The sequence below is a fragment of the Coturnix japonica genome, chromosome 2 (genome assembly GCF_054131305.1).
Source record: "Coturnix japonica strain WE chromosome 2, WE-NBRP24, whole genome shotgun sequence".
Lineage (NCBI taxonomy): Eukaryota > Metazoa > Chordata > Aves > Galliformes > Phasianidae > Coturnix > Coturnix japonica.
The window spans coordinates 135,908,945-135,927,455 of record NC_140664.1 but is presented as its reverse complement, the minus strand read 5'-3'; the positions used below and the strand labels follow the sequence as shown (position 1 = coordinate 135,927,455).

Sequence of the window (18,511 nt, the reverse complement as noted above, 5' to 3'; positions counted from 1 at the left end):
CTGCTGGAACTCAGCTGCTTCAGTCTGAGGGCTCTCACCCACTCCTCCTTGTCAGGATGGAGCCAGCACAGACGTGCCCTGATGCTCATACAGGTGAGAATAAGGCTGGGAGGCTCTGTCCGCAGGAGGAAGGAGGGTAGGAGCAGCTCAAGGTGCCCATGACACCCCTCTGCCACCACATTGCACGGTGCAGGGACACCCACAAAACAAGCAGTGCTGTTTCAGCTCCCTGGCTTGCATCCTGTCGGAGCTCTGGGTCTGATTACCAGTAACGGTTGTTCCAGCTGCACAAAACCAACTTGTTTCTTTGCTACTGTCTTTTTCTTCCCTTCTGTTTATTTTTGATAAACCAGTTGTGGCAATGAAGTGACATTGCTCATCCTCCTTGTGCTGAACACCAGGCGAGCCCCAATTCGCTATGTGACACGTAGAAATGACAGGGCTTTATCCTTCCCTGCAGCTGTAATGTACCCGGGTTTCTTATGCATTAGCTTGAGGGACGACATGGTTCTGTTGAATGTGTGCTGGCAACAGAAAACAAACAAAAAAACAGTTATTTTCAGAACAGAAGTCTCACCGTGAAATGATTTTCCCTGCCAAAATAAACACCCTTTCCAACCTGCCCAAATAGGAACCATAGGGAGTGCAGCTCTGTGGTCACAGCAGCATTGCTTTGCTAGTGGCAAAGGCCATTGAGCTTGAAGGAGGGTACAAGAAGCCCTTAGGGCTCAGCTTGGGAGCTTCTCGTCGCTGTGAGAACTGAGGCATCAGCTTTGTGATGTATACATAGTGATAAAACAGTGCAGCCCTAATAATCTTTCTGAAGTCCCACTAAGCTCAGGGCCTCTCTGGTGATTTATGGTGAGTCCTTTGGCAGCAGGGAAGAAATGGTGTAAAGTGCTGGGATTGCTTCTTAGCAATAGGATGGGACCTGTACATCAGGTAGTGTCAATGAACATCTCAAAGAGCTTCTCTGTGCTGGAGAACCCATCCAACGTGGTCCAAAGGGCTGTGGCCAAACTGCGCCAGGCCCAGAAGCCCTGCAGCAAGGCATGGAGCTACTCTCACTACACACACTGATGGTGTTACAGGGAACTGGGTCCAGATGACATCACCTGTTGATCAGTTTTCATTTTGGCCCTGTAGAATGCGACAGAATCCGGCCCATAGGGCAGCATCACCTCCTGCATCCGCTCAAACCTGTCCTGCTCATCTTCCTCCTGCCATCAGAAAGACAGAGCCATGTGAGAAGCGCACATTGTGGCTGATGCCATTTGTTGCATTGAACACTGGTTCTCAGAAGCCTCAAGTCTGGAAGGGGTTGGTTTCTTAGAGCTACAGAAGCATGGAATCATGGTATCAGCCATAATGTGTCCATGTTTAAGAAGTGCTCCGGCAGATTCCTTGGTCACCTGTTGATCATGAACAGCTTGCAAAAGGTAACAGTGATTTTTTGGCATAATAAAAAGTAAATTGCCAAACTGACTCAAACCACAAGGAAAAGGTGCATATCCTGATGGGAGCAATGGAGAATCACACTGGAATGGGGGAAGGAAACCTCTCCAGGAATACCAGCACTTGCAGTGGCACTAACTGGGAACCTCAGTGACCTGCCCAGGGAAAGCAGAAAGAGAAACCAGCACTGAACAGCATTCCAAGGGACATTGCTTAACCTCTGTGTGAAGATTTCTGCCTGTGACATCATCAACTTGACACAGCTGGAGAACATTGCTAAAAGGCACGTTTCATTCATCTTTTGGGTTTTAATTGATGCGATGACAACAAATCCAGGGCTGGAAAGCATTAAGGGAGTTTCTATGAGTACACTGAGTAACCCTGCTTAGTAAAAGTGACTGGTGATGGATTTCTTCTATTCCCCAAAGACTGACACCCTGGAGCAGTACAGTCAGTCTCCCTGCTGACCTCACTAGACACACCACAAAGGGGTTTGGGTTGCCTTTTATTCCTTTGGTTGAGGCTTTTTGGTCTCTTCTCTGCATAGATTTTGCATCTTTTCCAGGCTGGTATATCACAGCATTCTGTTTAAAAAGCAAGATGGACAAAGACAGATGGACCTACAACATCAGGGGTAAGGCAGAAATGATGCAGACAGGGTGGGATGCACCCATTGCTTGTGTCAGAGTGGAAGCCCTGCCACCACATTCCTATCAAACAGCATTAAGGTTTCGAGTGTGACATTTAACAAGGACTGGAGTAACTTCAGAGGAGAATAATGCAGAGAAGAAGTCTGGTAAATAAAAGCTTAAGAGAAATGTCCGTTGTCATGAATGACAGAAGAGGATGGATACCCCAAAGAGTTGGTTTCTAAGCAGAAGGTTGGCTAAGTACCAGTTGCCACAACATGCAACACAATAGTTTGGCTGTAAACATTACAAATCATGCAGTCTGGAAACGAGCCTCCCCGCTACCCCTTGCACCTCTGGGCACTTTGCCTGGTTACTGATAGTCAGCAGATGACTGGGTGCTTCAATCACTCTGTCCTATTTTAGCCTCTTCATGGTGAGGATGACGGGAATGCAAGATGCACCTCCAGATAGCTGCTCTCTGCATCATGTCAGATAGCATTTCAGTGCCACGCCGCTCAGAGAAAGGGGCAGAGCTCTCCTCCCACAGGCTTAGCTGTGCCCTCATTACCACACAACACGGGGGTAGCAAGAAGAAGTAAAGCTGCCAGGAAAACTCACCAGGCACATAACTCTGTTTATGGGAATCATTCCAGGTCTGATGTTGCCATGTTGCTTCAGGGCATTCTGCACGTATGTGGGGATGAGGAAGGACTCACTGTACCAGATCTCAAACTCTGCAAAGCAAAGTGGGTTGTAATAAACAGGGATGTAGTGACCAGACGCAAGGGTGGATTTCTTCCAGCTCCCTGCCCATGGGCCAGGCAGGACCTCAGTGCTGCCAGCTTCTAAGTTTTAACCTATTAGAACATAAGGATGGGGCACTGTCAGCTGGCAAAGGCTGCTGCTGGGGAGATACCCTAATGGCCCTAATGGCCCTGGGGACAGTCCCTAAGAGAGGCAGGCCACCAGGTGGCAGTGCTCCTGCACCCAGCCGGCTTCCTCGAGCACCTTGGGAGCAGAGAGCTGGCAATTTCGAGTGGCCAGGCCATTTGAGGGTCAGATTTCAATCCCAAATGCTAAAGAAGCACGGCCGAATTCCATCCTATAATAGCCAGTGATAACACACAACAGGTGCTGCCATGCAGTGGGCATGACGTCTTTATAACACTGGGCATTTCCCAGCAAAGCAGCTGTGCTCTGCTATGTCCCTTTAGCATGTTTTCTCACATCTGGAGCAGCTTCTGCACAGGCAGCATCCCCCAGTATGACCCACTGCACTGTGCCACAGGAGTCAGGAGTAATTAGCAATATTAAACACAGACCCTGCAGTGCAGACACTGTGGACATGATGCAACACCGCCGACTTTTCACCCTGGTTTCAGCTCTGAGCTGACCTCTTTGCTCTGGGATGACACATATTTGGCTGAGTGGGTCCATGCCTGAGCTTTTAAACAGCACCCCAAAAGTGCCAAACCCAGGTCCAACAGCAATCAGTGGCAAACTTAGTGTACAATTATTAATTGACCCCGTGTACCTCCTGGAAAAAGCCACATATTTCATTCAATGTGGGATTTACTGATGGATACAAGTTGTGCTCTGGCAAGTTGGTAGGAAATGAAGTGTTGCTATGTCCACAGCATCCAAATGTTTGGGACACTGGCATTTGTGTACCTACTGTTTTCCATTACAAGCATAAATCCAGGCATACAACAGGACCACCCTCTTGGTCCTGCAGACTCAAACTGAGCAGCCTGTAGTGAAGCACACCATGAATTTGCCCAGATCATGCAAAGCAAAGATGTGACTCATCAGCACGAGGGCTGTGCTCAGTGTGAAGAACAGGCTAAAATGACTGAGCTCTGCTTCCTACTGCAGTGCTGAAATGTGAGTAATGCTGATCTCCCAGGGGTACACAGTGCAGCTCAGAGCCAAAGGCAGGTGTTATTCCTTAGCCCACCATCCATATTAAAAGAAAATCAAAAGTGGGAATCAGGGCCATCAGCGAGAGCATTACTATTGGCTCTTATCCCATAGGAGTGCATTTAGTGGCATGACCAGGGAGCAGTGTGTCATTATCTGTGAGAGAGAATCTATAGAAATCCAGTGGTATGTCAATAAATAAATAAATAATCATCAAGTAAAAACAAATCAGGATGGCCATGAGAAAAACCACAACAGAGAACGACTGGAGCTTGTTGTATATGCAACAAGTCTATGAAGTGCTTCAGTACTGAGATGTTCTCGAGCACTCCAGCTCTGCTGGATGCTGCTCAGAAGCTGCCCTGATGTGCCAGTACCTGAGACGAGTTTGTTCCGGCACCGGTCCACCATCTGCTGGCAGTACTGGATTTCTGCCTTCAGGTCCTGCCGTTCAGCATAGCTACATCTGTATTCTTCCTTCAGGTCTTTCAGCTTCATGATGAGTAAAAACTCCTTCTCATCAATGATGAGGTGTCCTTCCTCATCAACGTACTCTCCTGGAGGGTGAGAAAAGGAAATTAAGGTTTCTCGTGAGGGTGGAGAGGGACGAAGCAAAGTAATGATGCTTTGAACCACACGGTAGCTACCCAGTTACACTGAGGTTAACCACACAACTGGTATTTCCTTAGATGTGCTTTCTACAAAGACAGCACTGCAGTGGTGTGGGGCAGAAATCAGAGTTGAACTCCTGAACCCACTCAAGCCATCAGTCCTTGTAGGATGCAGGTGAAGAGCATGGACTGGGCCTGGCAGCCTGCTGGGAGGTGTCACTTAGGGCTCTGTGTCTCGTAGGGTTAGACCCTATGGGAAGAGGCAGCTCACAAAGCACAGACAGAAGAGCTGTTTTGCAGGAAGGGAAATGGAAGCCAGCTGTGCACTGTGGGCCTGATGCAAGGGCCATCATTCGTGAATCAGGGCCTTCTTCCTATTGACCATTCTCTTTCATTCCCCCTTTATGTAGGGAGCACAAAATCTGACAAGCTTTTTAGGCATTTTCTACCTAACAAATACCTCAGCACAGCAGAGTAGCAAGGAACCTACCCCATTTTTCCCTCTAGCACCTTCCAATTTGGGATGTTGACTTCCATAAGCCAGACACTAATCTAGATGAAATCAGACTGTAGGGCAATGAGGCACTGGCACAGCTACCCAAAGAAGCTGTGGATGAACACATCCCTGGAAGTGCTCAAGGCCAGGTTGGATGGGGCCCTGAGCAGCCTGAGCTGGTGGGGGCAACCAGCCCATGGCTGTGAGGTGGAACTAGATGAGCTTTAAGGTCTCTTCTAGCCCAATTGTATTGTAAATTCTATGATTATATGAGATGCAATAAATCTCTGCCATAGTAAGGCCAAGCACACTCCCCATGATTTTTGCGCTGCGTTGACCTGCGTTTGTCAGCAAAGCACAGAGTGAGGAGTGCTGAGGGTTCCAATGCAGGAGGAATCAGGTGGCAAACTACAAGGCCAGGTGCAGAGCTAAGGGATAAAAGATGGGAAGCAGCAGTGAGATGTAGTGATCCCACCACTGAAACCAGAAGCTCCCTCTCCTGCCAGGTTCTTACTGGCCATTCTCTATGACTTACCCTGCTGCAACCGCTCCTGCTTCTGAGCCTCCAGAGCCTTTTTGATGTCCTCTATTTCTTGTTTGATGATGTTGATTCTCCGAGCTACCGTACTGCTTCTCTTCCTCCTGGCGAGGAGGATGCTTTTGTTCTCTTTAAAGATCCGGTTGATCTCACTTCCACACTCCTCCTTGAATTGCTCAAATGCCGCTTCTCTGGATGGAGGGGAGCTGCAACAGAATTCAAAGAGGAGACATGGAGTTGAGGGGAGGTCAGTCTGTTCTGCCCTGCAGCGAGACCATGGCAGTGGCCATCGCTGAGGTTTGTGGATGGTATTTCAATGGGACCTTTGAGGACCCCACTGTGCCAGCTGCATCCTGGTACCATCTCTGTGCCAGCCTTCACGTGTCTGTCGCCTCCACACACACACATAACTCCCTCAAGAGTTATTTCCATGGAAGCCACATTCCTCAGATGTCTCAGAATTGATTCTTTCCTGGAAAGAGGATTTCTAATGGTTTGAATTTTCAGAAAAAAAAAAACAACTAATCCTGTTCCTCCCTATTGTTGAACAGTAATGCTTTTGTTCTTTTCTTTCTGGATTCCCAGAGCAGACTGGCCACATCTGCCAAGCGAAGTCCTGAGCTGCATACAGTTGGCTACTCTACAGTGCTGCCTCCCGTGGCCTTTAAAGCTCAGCCTGTTTTGAAAGACTGAATTCAAAGTGGCATTTGCCAGTTGTGACTTTTCCCTGTAATAGCTTTGAGGCAGATGTGCCCCCGCAAAGAGCAACTTTTACTTCAACACAAAGCACACACAGCAAGAGAAGAGCATCTCGGGAGAGATATATACCACACTCCAACATGCTGATGTTCTGCACTGTTGGTTGTTCCTGGTCAGCGGGGTGGGTCTGGTAGCAGAATGGAGCTTAAAGTCTTCACGTCCCTCAGTCCATACTGCTCAAAGCAAAACCAACCACCGCTTTCCATGGCTTGATCTCCTAATGGCATTTTCAAGCATTCCAATGGCTGTGTGAGACTGCTTTCATGCCAAACTGCTGGCAAAGCACCACACAATGGCCACTGGGCAGACTGCTACAGCTTTGGCAGCTCAGCTCACTTGGGGTTGTGCCACATGCAGCTGGAGAAGCAGCCTTCCCTGTCAGCCACAGCTTTGAGAAGAATACTAAAATGCATGCAGAGGGCATAGAAGGACACAATAGAATCACAGAATGGCCTAGGTTGAAAAGGAACATAATGATCATCTAGTTTAAACACCCCTGCTATGTTCAGGGTCACCAACCACCAGACCAGGCTGCCCAGAGTCACAGCCAGCCTGGCCTTGAATGTATCCATGGAAAGGGCATCCACAACCTCCTTAGACAACCTGTTCCAATAACAAACACATTAAGGTGCTTCAGTACCAAATTCACCTGGGAAAGCTTCACCCTGAGATGCTCTTCCCAGCTGCAGGAACAAGAAAAAAGCAGTAATGTGCAACAAGGGCAATGCAGAGACTCCTAATAATTCAAAGCTGCATTGCTTTCTGGGAGCTCTTGGCAACAGCAGATGGATGGAGATGGGAAAAGTGGTGCACAGGCTGGGTAGTGTGGGGTCCTGGCTGAGCTCCTGGGAGCTGAACAGCTGCATGCTGTTGAGCACATCCTCATGGTCTCTGTACCCTGTGCATATTTTACCCCATCAACAGCATCAGTTAAGAAATGCAAACCAGTGCTGCCCTCCTGTGCTATATTCCTGTAGGCTTACCTGGGATGCTGGGAATCCTCCTCAGAGACTGGCTTTGGGGGCTGTGCATCAATATTTGCTATATCTTCACTCCTTTCTTTCTCTTTCACATCCAGATCCTTGGTGGGAATTATTACCTTATTTTTTGGTGGCAAGTTAGCAGTCAAGTCTTTCCCAGAAAACAAGCATTTAGTTCCTTCCTTCCTGAAAGAGAGGAAAAGATAAACCAGCTTAATTTCTTTCTAAGAGGACACTGGAACCAAAGCACTCTCTAGGTGTTAGGTTTGCCAGTTCAAAAGCTGTCCTCTTTCAGCTCTCCTACATAAACAACACCAGCCTGGTCTGCTTGGGATAGTTAGTGTAGCTACATTGAGACCCAGGAAGGTGTTCACCAGACCTCTCTCCATCTTCCTAAAGAAGAACTGCACAGAGAGGTCCCCCATTTCATGCAGCTACTGAAGCCTTGGTGATCCATTTCAAGGATTTAAAGGAAATATCAGGGAGGAACCAAATCACAGAAGTGATGCCCACTTAGGGATATCAATTCTATGAATTCTAGTATCTTTCTTTCTGGTTGTTTCCCCTTCCCCCTCACAACCTCTTCTCAGTTTCACTCCATACCTGCTTCTCAGTCCACTGCCCCCTCCTCCCTTTCCACTTGGCAGATCTCATTCTACCTAACGCTTTAAAGATAACCTTCAGGTTTAGCGAGTCTCCTGATGTCATCACCAGATTGTTCCCTTCCTTGCTTCCTCTCTGCCTCCATCCATGTGTGACAACATCTTATCCAAAAAATATAAACAAAAATGAGGAGAGCAGTTTGGCTGCTGAACTCACTTGGTCCGCTCACTGGTTGCCCTGGGTTTCTTCTTCTCATCGACTTTGGGTAAAACTGGGGTAGGTTTGGTCTCCACGTCTTGTTTCTTCAACAAATGGTGATCCAAATCTACTATACCCACCTGAACATGGGAAGAAATAAGACATGGACCAGGAGGTAAAGCTTCGCAGCTGTCTAGGCCATGATATCCGGCCCATACCCAATAGTGACTTCATCTTGCTGTACCATCTAATCTGGAAATCTTTGTTCACTACCATGTATTACAAGGAAACATCTATAAAGTACAAATTAAAAGCCAAAATTATCCACAAATTCATGTACTGAATGTTTCACATACTTATAGGGTCTCGTGTCATGGAAATAAGTTCAAACTTTTACTATAAATTTCCCCCCTAAACTTTAAGGGGTTGTAGATTCTGAACAATTCAGACAGCATTCATTGTGTTTCACTGATAGTATCCCAAAGCATACCACAAACAGCATCAGCAATAGTGCAACAGAAAAGCATCCTCAGAAGTCTTCATTTAGTGTAAGAGAATTACAGTTTTTATACTATAGGGATCATGTGTTTTTCTGTTAGGCAAATACTTTACATTTTCCCTTGTGCTTTTCCTCCCAAAAATTCAAAGCATTTGCAGTTAAACCACAGAACAAACAGATGACCCTGCAGAGCAGATAATGATTGTTTTATCCACATTATTGGGTGAAAGCAAAGCGAGGAAATAACCACTTCAGAGAGAAAGAATTTTGCAATTAAAAATAATTATAAACTTATAGGTCAGAGTCCACAGCTGCATTTATGGTTTCCATAGGATACACTTACATTGCTCCAGAAATTATAAGGGTTAAAAGGGGCCTCATCAGATGCAGGTGATCTGGGTGACTGGTCGCCTTCCTATGTCAGCTTAGACTTCCTTCATTCCTGTCTTATAAACTATTCTCTTCAGATCATGGGCCAAATGCTCAGCTGATAGGAATATTACTTTGCAAATGGATGCATCTCTGCTTAGAGCACTCACTCATCACACCAGTATTTCTGAGTTGAGATTTCAATGGGGAGAAGTTGAGAACTTGAGGCAATTCAAGTTTCAGAAGCAAAGAAGATAATTCTGAATTGGGTTGTGGGCAGGGCCCAAGCACCAGCCATTACCTTCTGAGCAGCAGCAATAGTAGCAAAGTCGTTTCTGTCTATCAGAACATACTTGCTTCGTAATCTGGTTTCCACTTCACCTTCCTGTTGTCTTTGGGAAAAACAGAAAACATCAACAGCCCCTTTACCATTGTGCTGTCACTCTTATAGTAGAAATATCTACCTAGGAGTTGGACTTGATGATCCTTATGGGTCCTTTCCAACTTGGAAGAATGACTCTGCGATCTGCTGCCTAGCCAGACCATGACTGGAATGGTTGGTTAGCTGCCCTAATAGCCTCATCCCTCTTTGTTCTCTTCTGTTTCATGACATGGAAACTGCTTGCCCTCATCTTCATGATTTTTCCCAGCCTGCCATCTACCTTCCCTCATTCAGCCCAAAAGAGGTTCCTAAACCTTACTGTGAAATGTATCAACCCTGAACATCTTACCTTACAAACAGCCTGATCTGCCTAAACACCTCCTGGAGTTGCCTGAAGTTCACTATCTATAGAGGAAAAGATGCATACAGAGAAAACACAAGTAAGTATTTCCATGCTCTGTGGTCAGTTGTATCAATGCAAATATTTCAGCTTGTGAGGGCTCTGCTTTCCCATATATGATGAGTATGAGCACTCAAGGAGAGATACCTTTATACTGTATTTGACTGGAAGTACATACATTGATTGCTCTGAGAGAGGCATCTGATAGATTGTGGTTAATTCCATGGAGTGCACAGTCAGCAAGGTAACCAATTATTGACAGTAATATTACAAATGACACAGAGGGCACCTACTGACCCACCCTGCAGATTATGAAGTCACTTCTCTTTTCACTGTTGTCCAGAAATGCCCAGTCCTCTCACCCATCATATCTAGTTGGTGCCACTGAGGCGCACTATCTCTGTTTTAGAGGAACAGAGGCATGAACAGGCAAGTAATGGGGAGCGTGTAGCTGAGCAGGAATCTGCACTCAGGTCTGCCGTGTTCTAAGACTCTGGACTTAACTGTGATTTAAGAATAAAGTGGAGCCTTTATTCTGCTCCACTCCTGCCTAATGGAATAAAATGGGATGGAAGCAATATATAAGTTTTTTTCTACTTAAAAAGCTACTTACATCAATTTCATCAATGGCTCCTCGTAGATATTTATGGATTTGAGATTTAATCTCTGCTATCTGGACATCAGTCAGAGGTTCATAAGTCACCAAAGAACGATTTACCTAAGACAAAAAGCGAACAACTGAGTGTCAATGGATTACAGAGATCTAAGCAAGTGCCAGGCTGACATTGGTTTCCTCTGCCAGGGCAGCCTCGTGTTTAATTTCTGATTGTGGCTTCTTGTCAGGACATGGGACATGGAAGCGTGCTGAAAGCAATGTATTCCCTTTCAGATTTTAACCAAAGAAGAAGGCACCTTCACAAAACAAATCTATACTGGATGACAAGTGAAGCTACAACATAGTCTCAGCGCAGAGCTTTGACTAAACCGCATAAGATTATGCTGAAAGGAGAAAGAAGAATACAGTCATGATGGATACTAAATGACTGATTCCACAGCACAACAACGATCATGACAAAGCCCCAGTTAGGTCCATCCATGGTGGTACAGCCTGTTCCTCACCAAGATGTCATGCAGGGCCAGCTCCTGCTTCAGAAGACTGATCTCCTTCTCCAAAGCCTTCACTGTCCCCTGGAAGGAAAACAGAAGGGTTTGGACCGAATGCCACTAGGGAAAGAAAACACCTGCTGAAAAGCAGCATATAGCTAGCTGCTATATAACATCACAGCTGTGTGCCAACTCCTCCAGAGTTTGCTGTCAGGTTTGCATTAGTGAAATAGTGAGCCTGGAAAACACTTTGCCTCTGATTGGCTTCCAACAGGACAGCTTCTGTTGTGTCCTGGGTGTACTGCCTGCAGAGCCAGCCCAAGCCATCAAGAGAAAGGCCACCTGCTTATTAACTTGCTGCTTTCCTGTTCTGGTACTGTAGGGATTCTCAGGCTCAGGACATAGAAATACTATCTTGAAAGCAAAGAAATAGGCAGTGCTCCACTCTGACCATTACTGAACTCTGTAGGAGTTCCATCATTAACTTCCATGTAGGCAGGACTTCAAAATAATCTATTTTTTTCTTATATACCTGAATTCAGTCAGTCTCAGGCTGGCTGATGAGAGGTATTTCATTAAACTACCAAATCTCTCTCAGGTTTTTAAGGCAATTATCCTAAATCTTAATGAAATGAGAAAATGTAACACCTTCAATTGCCTTTCTCTACGTACCTCTGAGTCGTATGTCACATTAATGACTGGCTCTGATGTGATCCATTTCATTCTGGTAGCAAAACGAAGAGAAGACAACTGAAAAACATGTTTTTTTAAGTAACTGAAAGATATACTGGTAAGGATATAACATTCATAATCTGTTATTATTCAGTTGTATCAGATCCCAGCACATAGCAAAGCAAAATCTATTTAACTCCATCCAGCATTACAGGTTTTCTGATTCCAGGAACGTATCATCCAGTGCTCATTGGCTGCTGTGTGATGAGCCAGCTTCAGCTGATGTCTTTGTCCTTTCTGTTTAGAGTGTGGACAGTTCTTTGTGTAACAGAATTATCCCCTATCTCAATTCGGATTGAAATAGCACATCCTAATAACCCCGAGACATATATCAGAGCCTTTCAGGTTTAGTTCCTGTAATTGTTGTATCTCACAAGCTGTGCCTGCAGCCAGAAAGTCTTCCTATTTCCTGGGTAATTTTCCTTGTTTCTAGATGCCACCACAACACAAATACGAGATGATAGAACAGCACTCTGCCTTGATCATAGCTGCATAGCAGGTGACTGTGTTTACCCTTTTTGCTCTGTAAAAGGCTCTTGGCAAAGAGAAAGGTGTCCCTGTGTCACAGATGTGGTTAGGATGATCCACTTCACACAGTAAGGCTTTTGCCAATTTTATTCTTTCACAGCTTAGAAGCCTTACTGTTAGGATGCTACTCCTGGTTCCAGCATCCCAAAAACCAGCTGAAAGCCATTTCAGTTCTGACATGAACTGGTGCTATTCCATTGACTTTGTGATGTCACGTATCATTCAAAACACATTTGCAAGAGCTGATCCAACAACAATTGGATTTTAATTAATACCATCCAGTGTGCTTGGATTTTAACTGTTTGGACCTGCTGTAATTCAGGGTGGTTTGCATAGTTTGCATCACAAATCAGATTGACAAGAGCAATCTGTTCTCTGAGCAGCTGAGATAAGAGGAGCTATCCAAGTTTTCTGATGGATGAGACAGGATGTTTCCCTGGGACTCCTGCCACAGCCCTCCAGAGAATACTCTTTAACTTCTGGCCAACACAATTGCAACAGGAGTGTGAAAAAGACTTCAGTTCTGCAGAAATCTGCTCAACTTACAGTCTCTTCTACGTGCAGAGCTTCCCCACAGACATTCGCCACCAGGACAGTATTGCATTTTCCTCCTGGAACAATAGATTGGGGGGGGAAAAAAGTCAGTAAAGAGTTTAATTTTGTTGTTGTTTCCTTTTTTAATTTATTTTTAATAGAAAATAATACATCACATGCTGATAGAGAATAGAAAATAGAAGAAGCAACAAAGACCATGGGTGGTTTGCAACTGCCCCTCCAAAGTTCCAGATACAGTGGCACAGAATGACTTAGAAGTGCAGGGGAAATGTGTTTTTAACCTGTTGATTGTGCAGTAAGAAAATGGGAATACAAACCGTAAAAGCTTGAAATTGGATAAATAAGAGCAGAGGATTTTAAAAGCCCTTGGCTAATGTGGAATAATCCGACAGGACATCGCCACTGCCTCCTGTAAGAGCAATGCAAGACTTCATAGAATCATAGAATCACTTCTGCGTGGAATACCTCTCACATCCCTCTGAGTTTATGTGTTTCTGTGTAAGAGTCTTCAGAATAGACAGGCTCATTGAAACACTATTTTCCATGTATTCTATCTGGGGCTATTGAAAGCCACAGCCCTTACCCAGCGAGTCCTTGAGGAAATGAGTGAGCTTGCTCTGCCGGAATGGGATGTGCTCCCTCCTTGGGTCAGCCAGGGCAATGATCATTTGCTCAAGGAATGACAGAGACCTGTTGATGTACGCAGCTTCCTTCAGCACTCGCCATCCAGACTGCAAGGGAAATCAAAAGGCAAGGCTTCCACAACAGGCGTTTCTGTTTGAACTGCAGAACAGGATGGCGACTTCATTCAAATCAATTTGTGCTGTAGAACTCCTTTCAGTTTGAAAACACAAGTTTGCAGAGACTTCAGTTTTTTTCATTACAAGTCTACCAGGCCTGCTAGCTGCCTTCACACTGGGGAAAGGATGTATTTGTAACGTGGGATTTCTACTGTGATCAATACAGAACATCACATGGGACCTGTGGTAATCGGCTGGTGAGTTTTCATGCTCTAAGAAAGTTTCTGCTCTAAGAGTTTGCCTGCTGTGGCCCAGGGCTGCACATTTGCATTGTCACTCATGGAATGAAGAGGATAATCATGAGCTCCTTGTTAAGGCTGATGGTTCTGGCACTTTCCTTTGTAGAGGAATGACAAGAGCCAGATAAACTAGCTGAGCCTGGGTCAGAGGCTGAATCTTGTTGTGAAAGCCCTGTAATTTCACTTCCAATTACTGGATTGCCCACCATGGACTGAAGCATTTCTTCCGTTACTTACTCCAGTCTTGTTCAGTCTCTCGGAGCCTGCCAAATCTATTAAATTGATTTTAGAATGAATGCATCTGTCATCTGAGAGGACTCTGAAACGAGACTGAAGGGGAAAAGAAAGTAAAGCATACTTAATAGCAGGCAAAACTGACAACACAGCAAAAGCCAGACATGTAAAGTTCTTCAACCATTAGAGTCCCTAGAAAAAGCTGCTGGAGCTCTTACCTCAATATAGATAGTAAATATGCAATGGGATCTGGATGATTTTTTATTCAGTGTGTGTTCCGCTATTACTCTGTTGGACTCACCCTGCAAACGAAGGCAGAATTGAAGATGGTATTTTCAAGCTTCTGCACCAGGGAAATTAGAAATAGGAATTTGAAATAATAGTAATGGTTCGGACTTTGTTCAGTTGGTTAGAGCAGCCATTGCAGCAGCACGTGGTATTAGCCTCACCTTCTTACTCAAAGGCTCCTGAAAGCATTTCTGCAACATTACTAAGGATCAGTTCACTGTATCTGTGCCTTTTACCAGAAACCATGTTGTCTGTATTTCCACTTTTAGGGCTCAGTTTACAGACGTGTGGCTTTGTAAAGAGCAATCGATTAAGCCTAGTGGAGACTCAGCACCTCCCCAGCTGTTTCAGTTTCTTGATGAGAACCGAAGAGCTCCCCAGGCTTTAAATGTCACGGAAAACCACATGTATGCTAGCCACAGGTTTGTATAATACTTGCAGGGAAACAGAACAACACTGCAAATGATGTTGCAACAGCTTGACATGACTGCCAGTCTATCTGGTGAGAGCTAGAAGGTCAATGACTGCCACTGCACTAGAGAGTCTACATCCGGGATCAAGAACGAATGTGAAAACCTCTACACAAGTGCATGAAAGTTAAGGCGTATTGCCATCTTCCCTCTACTCTTTAGAAGGAAAACAGAAGCTGTTGTGAATGATGGGGCCTAGCTTAGGGCACTACACTTCCTTTAATTAAAAGGCAAGTCAAATATTTTAAGGACACCAGATGGCTCCTGGTAAGAACACAATTCCTGCAAACAGAACTAATGATTTACTCATGTTTTCCTTAGGAAATAAAGCACTCCTGTATAAAGAAGGATATAACCACAAGTTAAGCAAACCTCCTTCACAAATATAACCCACTGAGTGGACATCCCTGCTGTAAGATCTTATTGGTAGACCTGTGCTATGACCATCCCAAAAATTCCAGTGTAGGTCAGCAGATGGATCTAAAAGGATCCCAAATATTCCTTCATATTAAGGCACTCACTGACATCTTTGTTGATAACCAAGGAAATTTCAGTTTGCTTCTATGTCAGACAAGTCTTATGACATGAAGGCAGCCTCTGGCTACCTGAACCATTTTGGTGCTGCTTGAAATCTCTAAAGCTATTTTCCATGGTCTCACCCCTTACATATTTCCTCCATCACTCAACTTACCCTGGTATACACTAAAACCAGGGTTTCTCTATAGAGATCTTTCAGAATCCCTGCAGAAAGGGCATTTTCCTTGGAAGAACATGGACTACAAGGAGTTGTCAGTACTTCTGCCCCCTGTAAGAGAATAGAGGGCTGAATAGTCCTGGCCACCCACTCCCCGTGTCACTGACTTCCCTCAGCTAAGCCAAGAAACATAACCAACAGACAAAGCATAATATTGGTTGCTTCTTGCCTCAAAAAGGAGATTCAGAGCATCCTCCTCGTCGCTAACAGAATGTATAGACAAGCCTTTCACATAAACACCCTGTGGGCAATCCACGATAGCCATCTCCATGTCACTGTCCTCACTGCTTCTCATGGTGGACAGAAGGTCACACAATGTCTCGTTGTAGATTTCCAAGTAGGATACCCGGACAGTGACGAATGAATCAACAGAACGTGCGATTGCTCTGAAGACCTGTACAAGAGATCAAATGAAACACATTCACCACTTAAAAGCACTTTTATGAGTATCAGCTATAACTGATACAAGTGAGTTTTTACGACTCCTTCCAGTCTCTATCCCCATTCAGATACTCTGTACCTGCTGGACAGCTCGGGGTATGATTCCTCGATGCTTATACTCTGAAGCTATTCCAGTCATTGTATAAGTTTTACCAGCCCCTGTTTGCCCATAACACATTATTGTACCTAGAAAAGATTGAAAGCAAAAGAGTAAACTCGGGAGGGAATCTCTGCATTTCTCAAACTCAACATCAAATAACATGAATAGATGCAAATTACCATTATAGCCAGTTAAAGCTTCAGACACCAATTTCTTAGCTACAGTCTCATACGTCAGTTCCTGGGAGGAATTGTGCAGGACACCATCCAGTTTGAAGGACCAGTCAGTCTGTGAGTTATTCACAGTTCCCTTCTTGGCATCTTTTTGGATGTATATGCCTATACTCTGAAACCCAAAAAGGAAACAAAGGTAACTTCAATAGAGATTTGGGAGATATAGTCCAAAAAATATCCACCCACTGAAGAGCTGAAGGTGAGCAGGAAACGGAGCACAAATAATGTGTTTTTATTGAGCCTTGTGGCATATTCTAGTAATAGATACACTGAAAAAGAAAGGAAATGTGGCTAGGCTCATATCTCACTGATGTGTCTGAATTGAGGTGCCAGAGTAATTATTAACTAAGCAAATGAAGGTCTGTATTAATGAGGAAGATCAAGTCAGGAACTTGTATATGGGGACCAGAAACAGACTGCACCGTATGGAAACAGTGGGATCATGGGATCCTGGGATCCATCAGGAGAGGGGTGGTCAGCAGGGATAGGGAGGTGATTGTCCCTCTCTACTCTGCTCTTGTGAGGCCCCATCTGGAGTACTGTGTCCAGGTGTGGAGCCCTCAGTACAAGAAAGACATGGAGATTTTGGAAAGGGTCCAGAGGAGGGACAGGAAGATGATCAGGGGGCTGGAGCACCTCCCCTATGAGGACAGGCTGAGGGAGTTGGGTTTGTTCAGCTTGGAGAAGAGAAGGTTGCAGGGTGACCTCATTGCAGCCTTTCAATACCTGAAGGGAACTTACACCCAGGAGGGGAGTAAACTCTTTGAAATAGCAGGACACGGGGAAATGGTTTTAAGTTAAAAGAGGGAAGATTTAGGTTGGATGTTAGGGGGAAGTTCTTCACTGGGAGAGTGGTTAGGCCCTGGAACAGGCTGCCCAGGGAGGTTGTGGATGCCCCGTCCTTGGAGGTGTTCAAGACCAGGTTGGATGGGGCCCTGGGCAACCTGATCTAGTAAAGGTGTGTTTGGTGGCCCTGCCAGGCAGGGGGGTTGGAACTACATGATCCTTGAGGTCCCTTCCAACCCGGATCATTCTGTGATTCTATGGGGGCTGTGGGGTTTATGGAGTCACTATGGGTCTCTATGGGTTTCTATGGGGATCTATGGGGTCTCAATGGGGATCTATGGGGTCTATGGGGTCTCAATGGGGATCTATGGGGTCTATGGGGTCTCTATGGGGATCTATGGGGTCTCTATGGGGTCTCCTGGGCAACCTGATCTAGTAAATGTGGATGTTTGGTGGCCCTGCCAGGCAGGGGGGTTGGAACTACATGATCCTTGAGGTCCCTTCCAACCTGGGTCATTGTGTGTGATTCTGTGATTCTGTGAAACCTCTTAGGGTGAAATGGTGGTTATCACAGGGCACTCCTCAAGTGATAACTCACAGCCCTCTGCAGTATTTCTATTAGTGATTGTATCACAGGAGGCATGTAAACCACTGCCACAATTGCAGCCACCAACTCAAGAGGTAGTTAGCCAAAAAAACGATGTATGACCTCACAAAATGGAAGAATTCCTTTGGGAAAAAGAATTGACATTGAATTCGAAACGTTTTACACTCGCAATCTGTTCCTATCTACCTTGTTGTCTGGCCCAAACTTGATGACGTCTTGAGCAAACTGAGCCGTTGGCTTGACTCGTACAAAGGCACGGACTTTCTTTTCCACTGCGTGCATTCTATATAGAGGGGGAGAAAGAAGAATAATCAATAATAATCTCTTTCCCTTACAACGAAATGCTCAGTGTATGGAGAAAGCCATTGCTGCTGGGAGTATTGCCTTCCATTAGAAGACATGAAATAGCCAAATCTAAATGTGACACTCTCCAGCTCATTAGGGATAACCAAGCCTGATTTTTAATTGGATTTTGCCTATAGAGGAGCTTTTATTAGAACACTATGAGGCAAACTACGTATCTGTTGGTCATCTAACCATGTTTGTGGCTGCTTTAGCACTCTAAACTCTTCTTTTGAACAATAAGTACTCAAGGGGGAAGGGTTCCTCTCCTTTTGAACAATATTCAAAGGATAAAGGTAGCCAGAAGCTCTGTTTGCAGATGGAGGGCGGTCATAAGGGGGGTCGCCATGGTGCGGCCTACCTGCCCCCCCTCAGCCAGGCCTAGAGTTGCGCGCACTGTCCCCATGGCAACCAGCACTTCCGGCCTCACAGCACCGGAAATAGTAGGAGGGGCGT

The 18,511-nt window shown here is 45.3% G+C and overlaps 1 protein-coding gene across 2 annotated transcripts; it reads right to left on the bottom strand.

Moving 5' to 3' along the window:
* Positions 1–314: 314 nt before the first annotated feature.
* KIF9 (kinesin family member 9) lies at positions 315–18,483 on the bottom strand. Of its 2 annotated transcripts, XM_015852948.3 has the most exons (21): positions 18,417–18,483; positions 17,900–17,996; positions 16,267–16,432; positions 16,067–16,173; positions 15,716–15,940; positions 14,253–14,336; positions 14,038–14,130; positions 13,345–13,492; positions 12,753–12,817; positions 11,619–11,696; positions 10,962–11,030; positions 10,456–10,560; positions 9,792–9,847; positions 9,362–9,452; positions 8,211–8,332; positions 7,395–7,577; positions 5,650–5,858; positions 4,385–4,564; positions 2,706–2,821; positions 1,116–1,220; positions 315–524 (listed from the first exon to the last, which is right to left on the bottom strand). In XM_015852948.3, exons 2-21 carry the CDS (start codon positions 17,993–17,995, stop codon positions 417–419), a joined length of 2,406 nt encoding a protein of 801 aa, XP_015708434.2. In that variant the 5' UTR covers position 17,996; positions 18,417–18,483; the 3' UTR covers positions 315–416. The 2 variants fall into 2 exon arrangements, with proteins under 2 accessions (XP_015708434.2, XP_085395234.1); XM_085539108.1 differs by lacking the exons at positions 14,038–14,130; positions 14,253–14,336; positions 15,716–15,940; ... (2 more) ...; positions 17,900–17,996; positions 18,417–18,483 and having other exon boundaries at positions 11,619–11,670; positions 13,345–13,360.
* Between the last annotated feature and the right edge of the window lie 28 nt (positions 18,484–18,511).

What these genes read in the sequence shown, in the direction of transcription:
- KIF9 (XM_015852948.3), bottom strand. Translation starts at nt 17,995, where the DNA reads ATGCACGCAGTGGAAAAGAAAGTCCGTGCCTTTGTACGAGTCAAGCCA. An exon ending in CTCTGAATCTCCTTTTTGAG is followed by an intron (nt 14,337 to 15,715) that starts GCAAGAAGCAAC and finishes CTTCGTTTGCAG; the next exon opens with GGTGAGTCCAACAGAGTAAT. An exon ending in ATGTGACATACGACTCAGAG is followed by an intron (nt 11,031 to 11,618) that starts GTACGTAGAGAA and finishes TTTTCCTTCCAG; the next exon opens with GGGACAGTGAAGGCTTTGGA.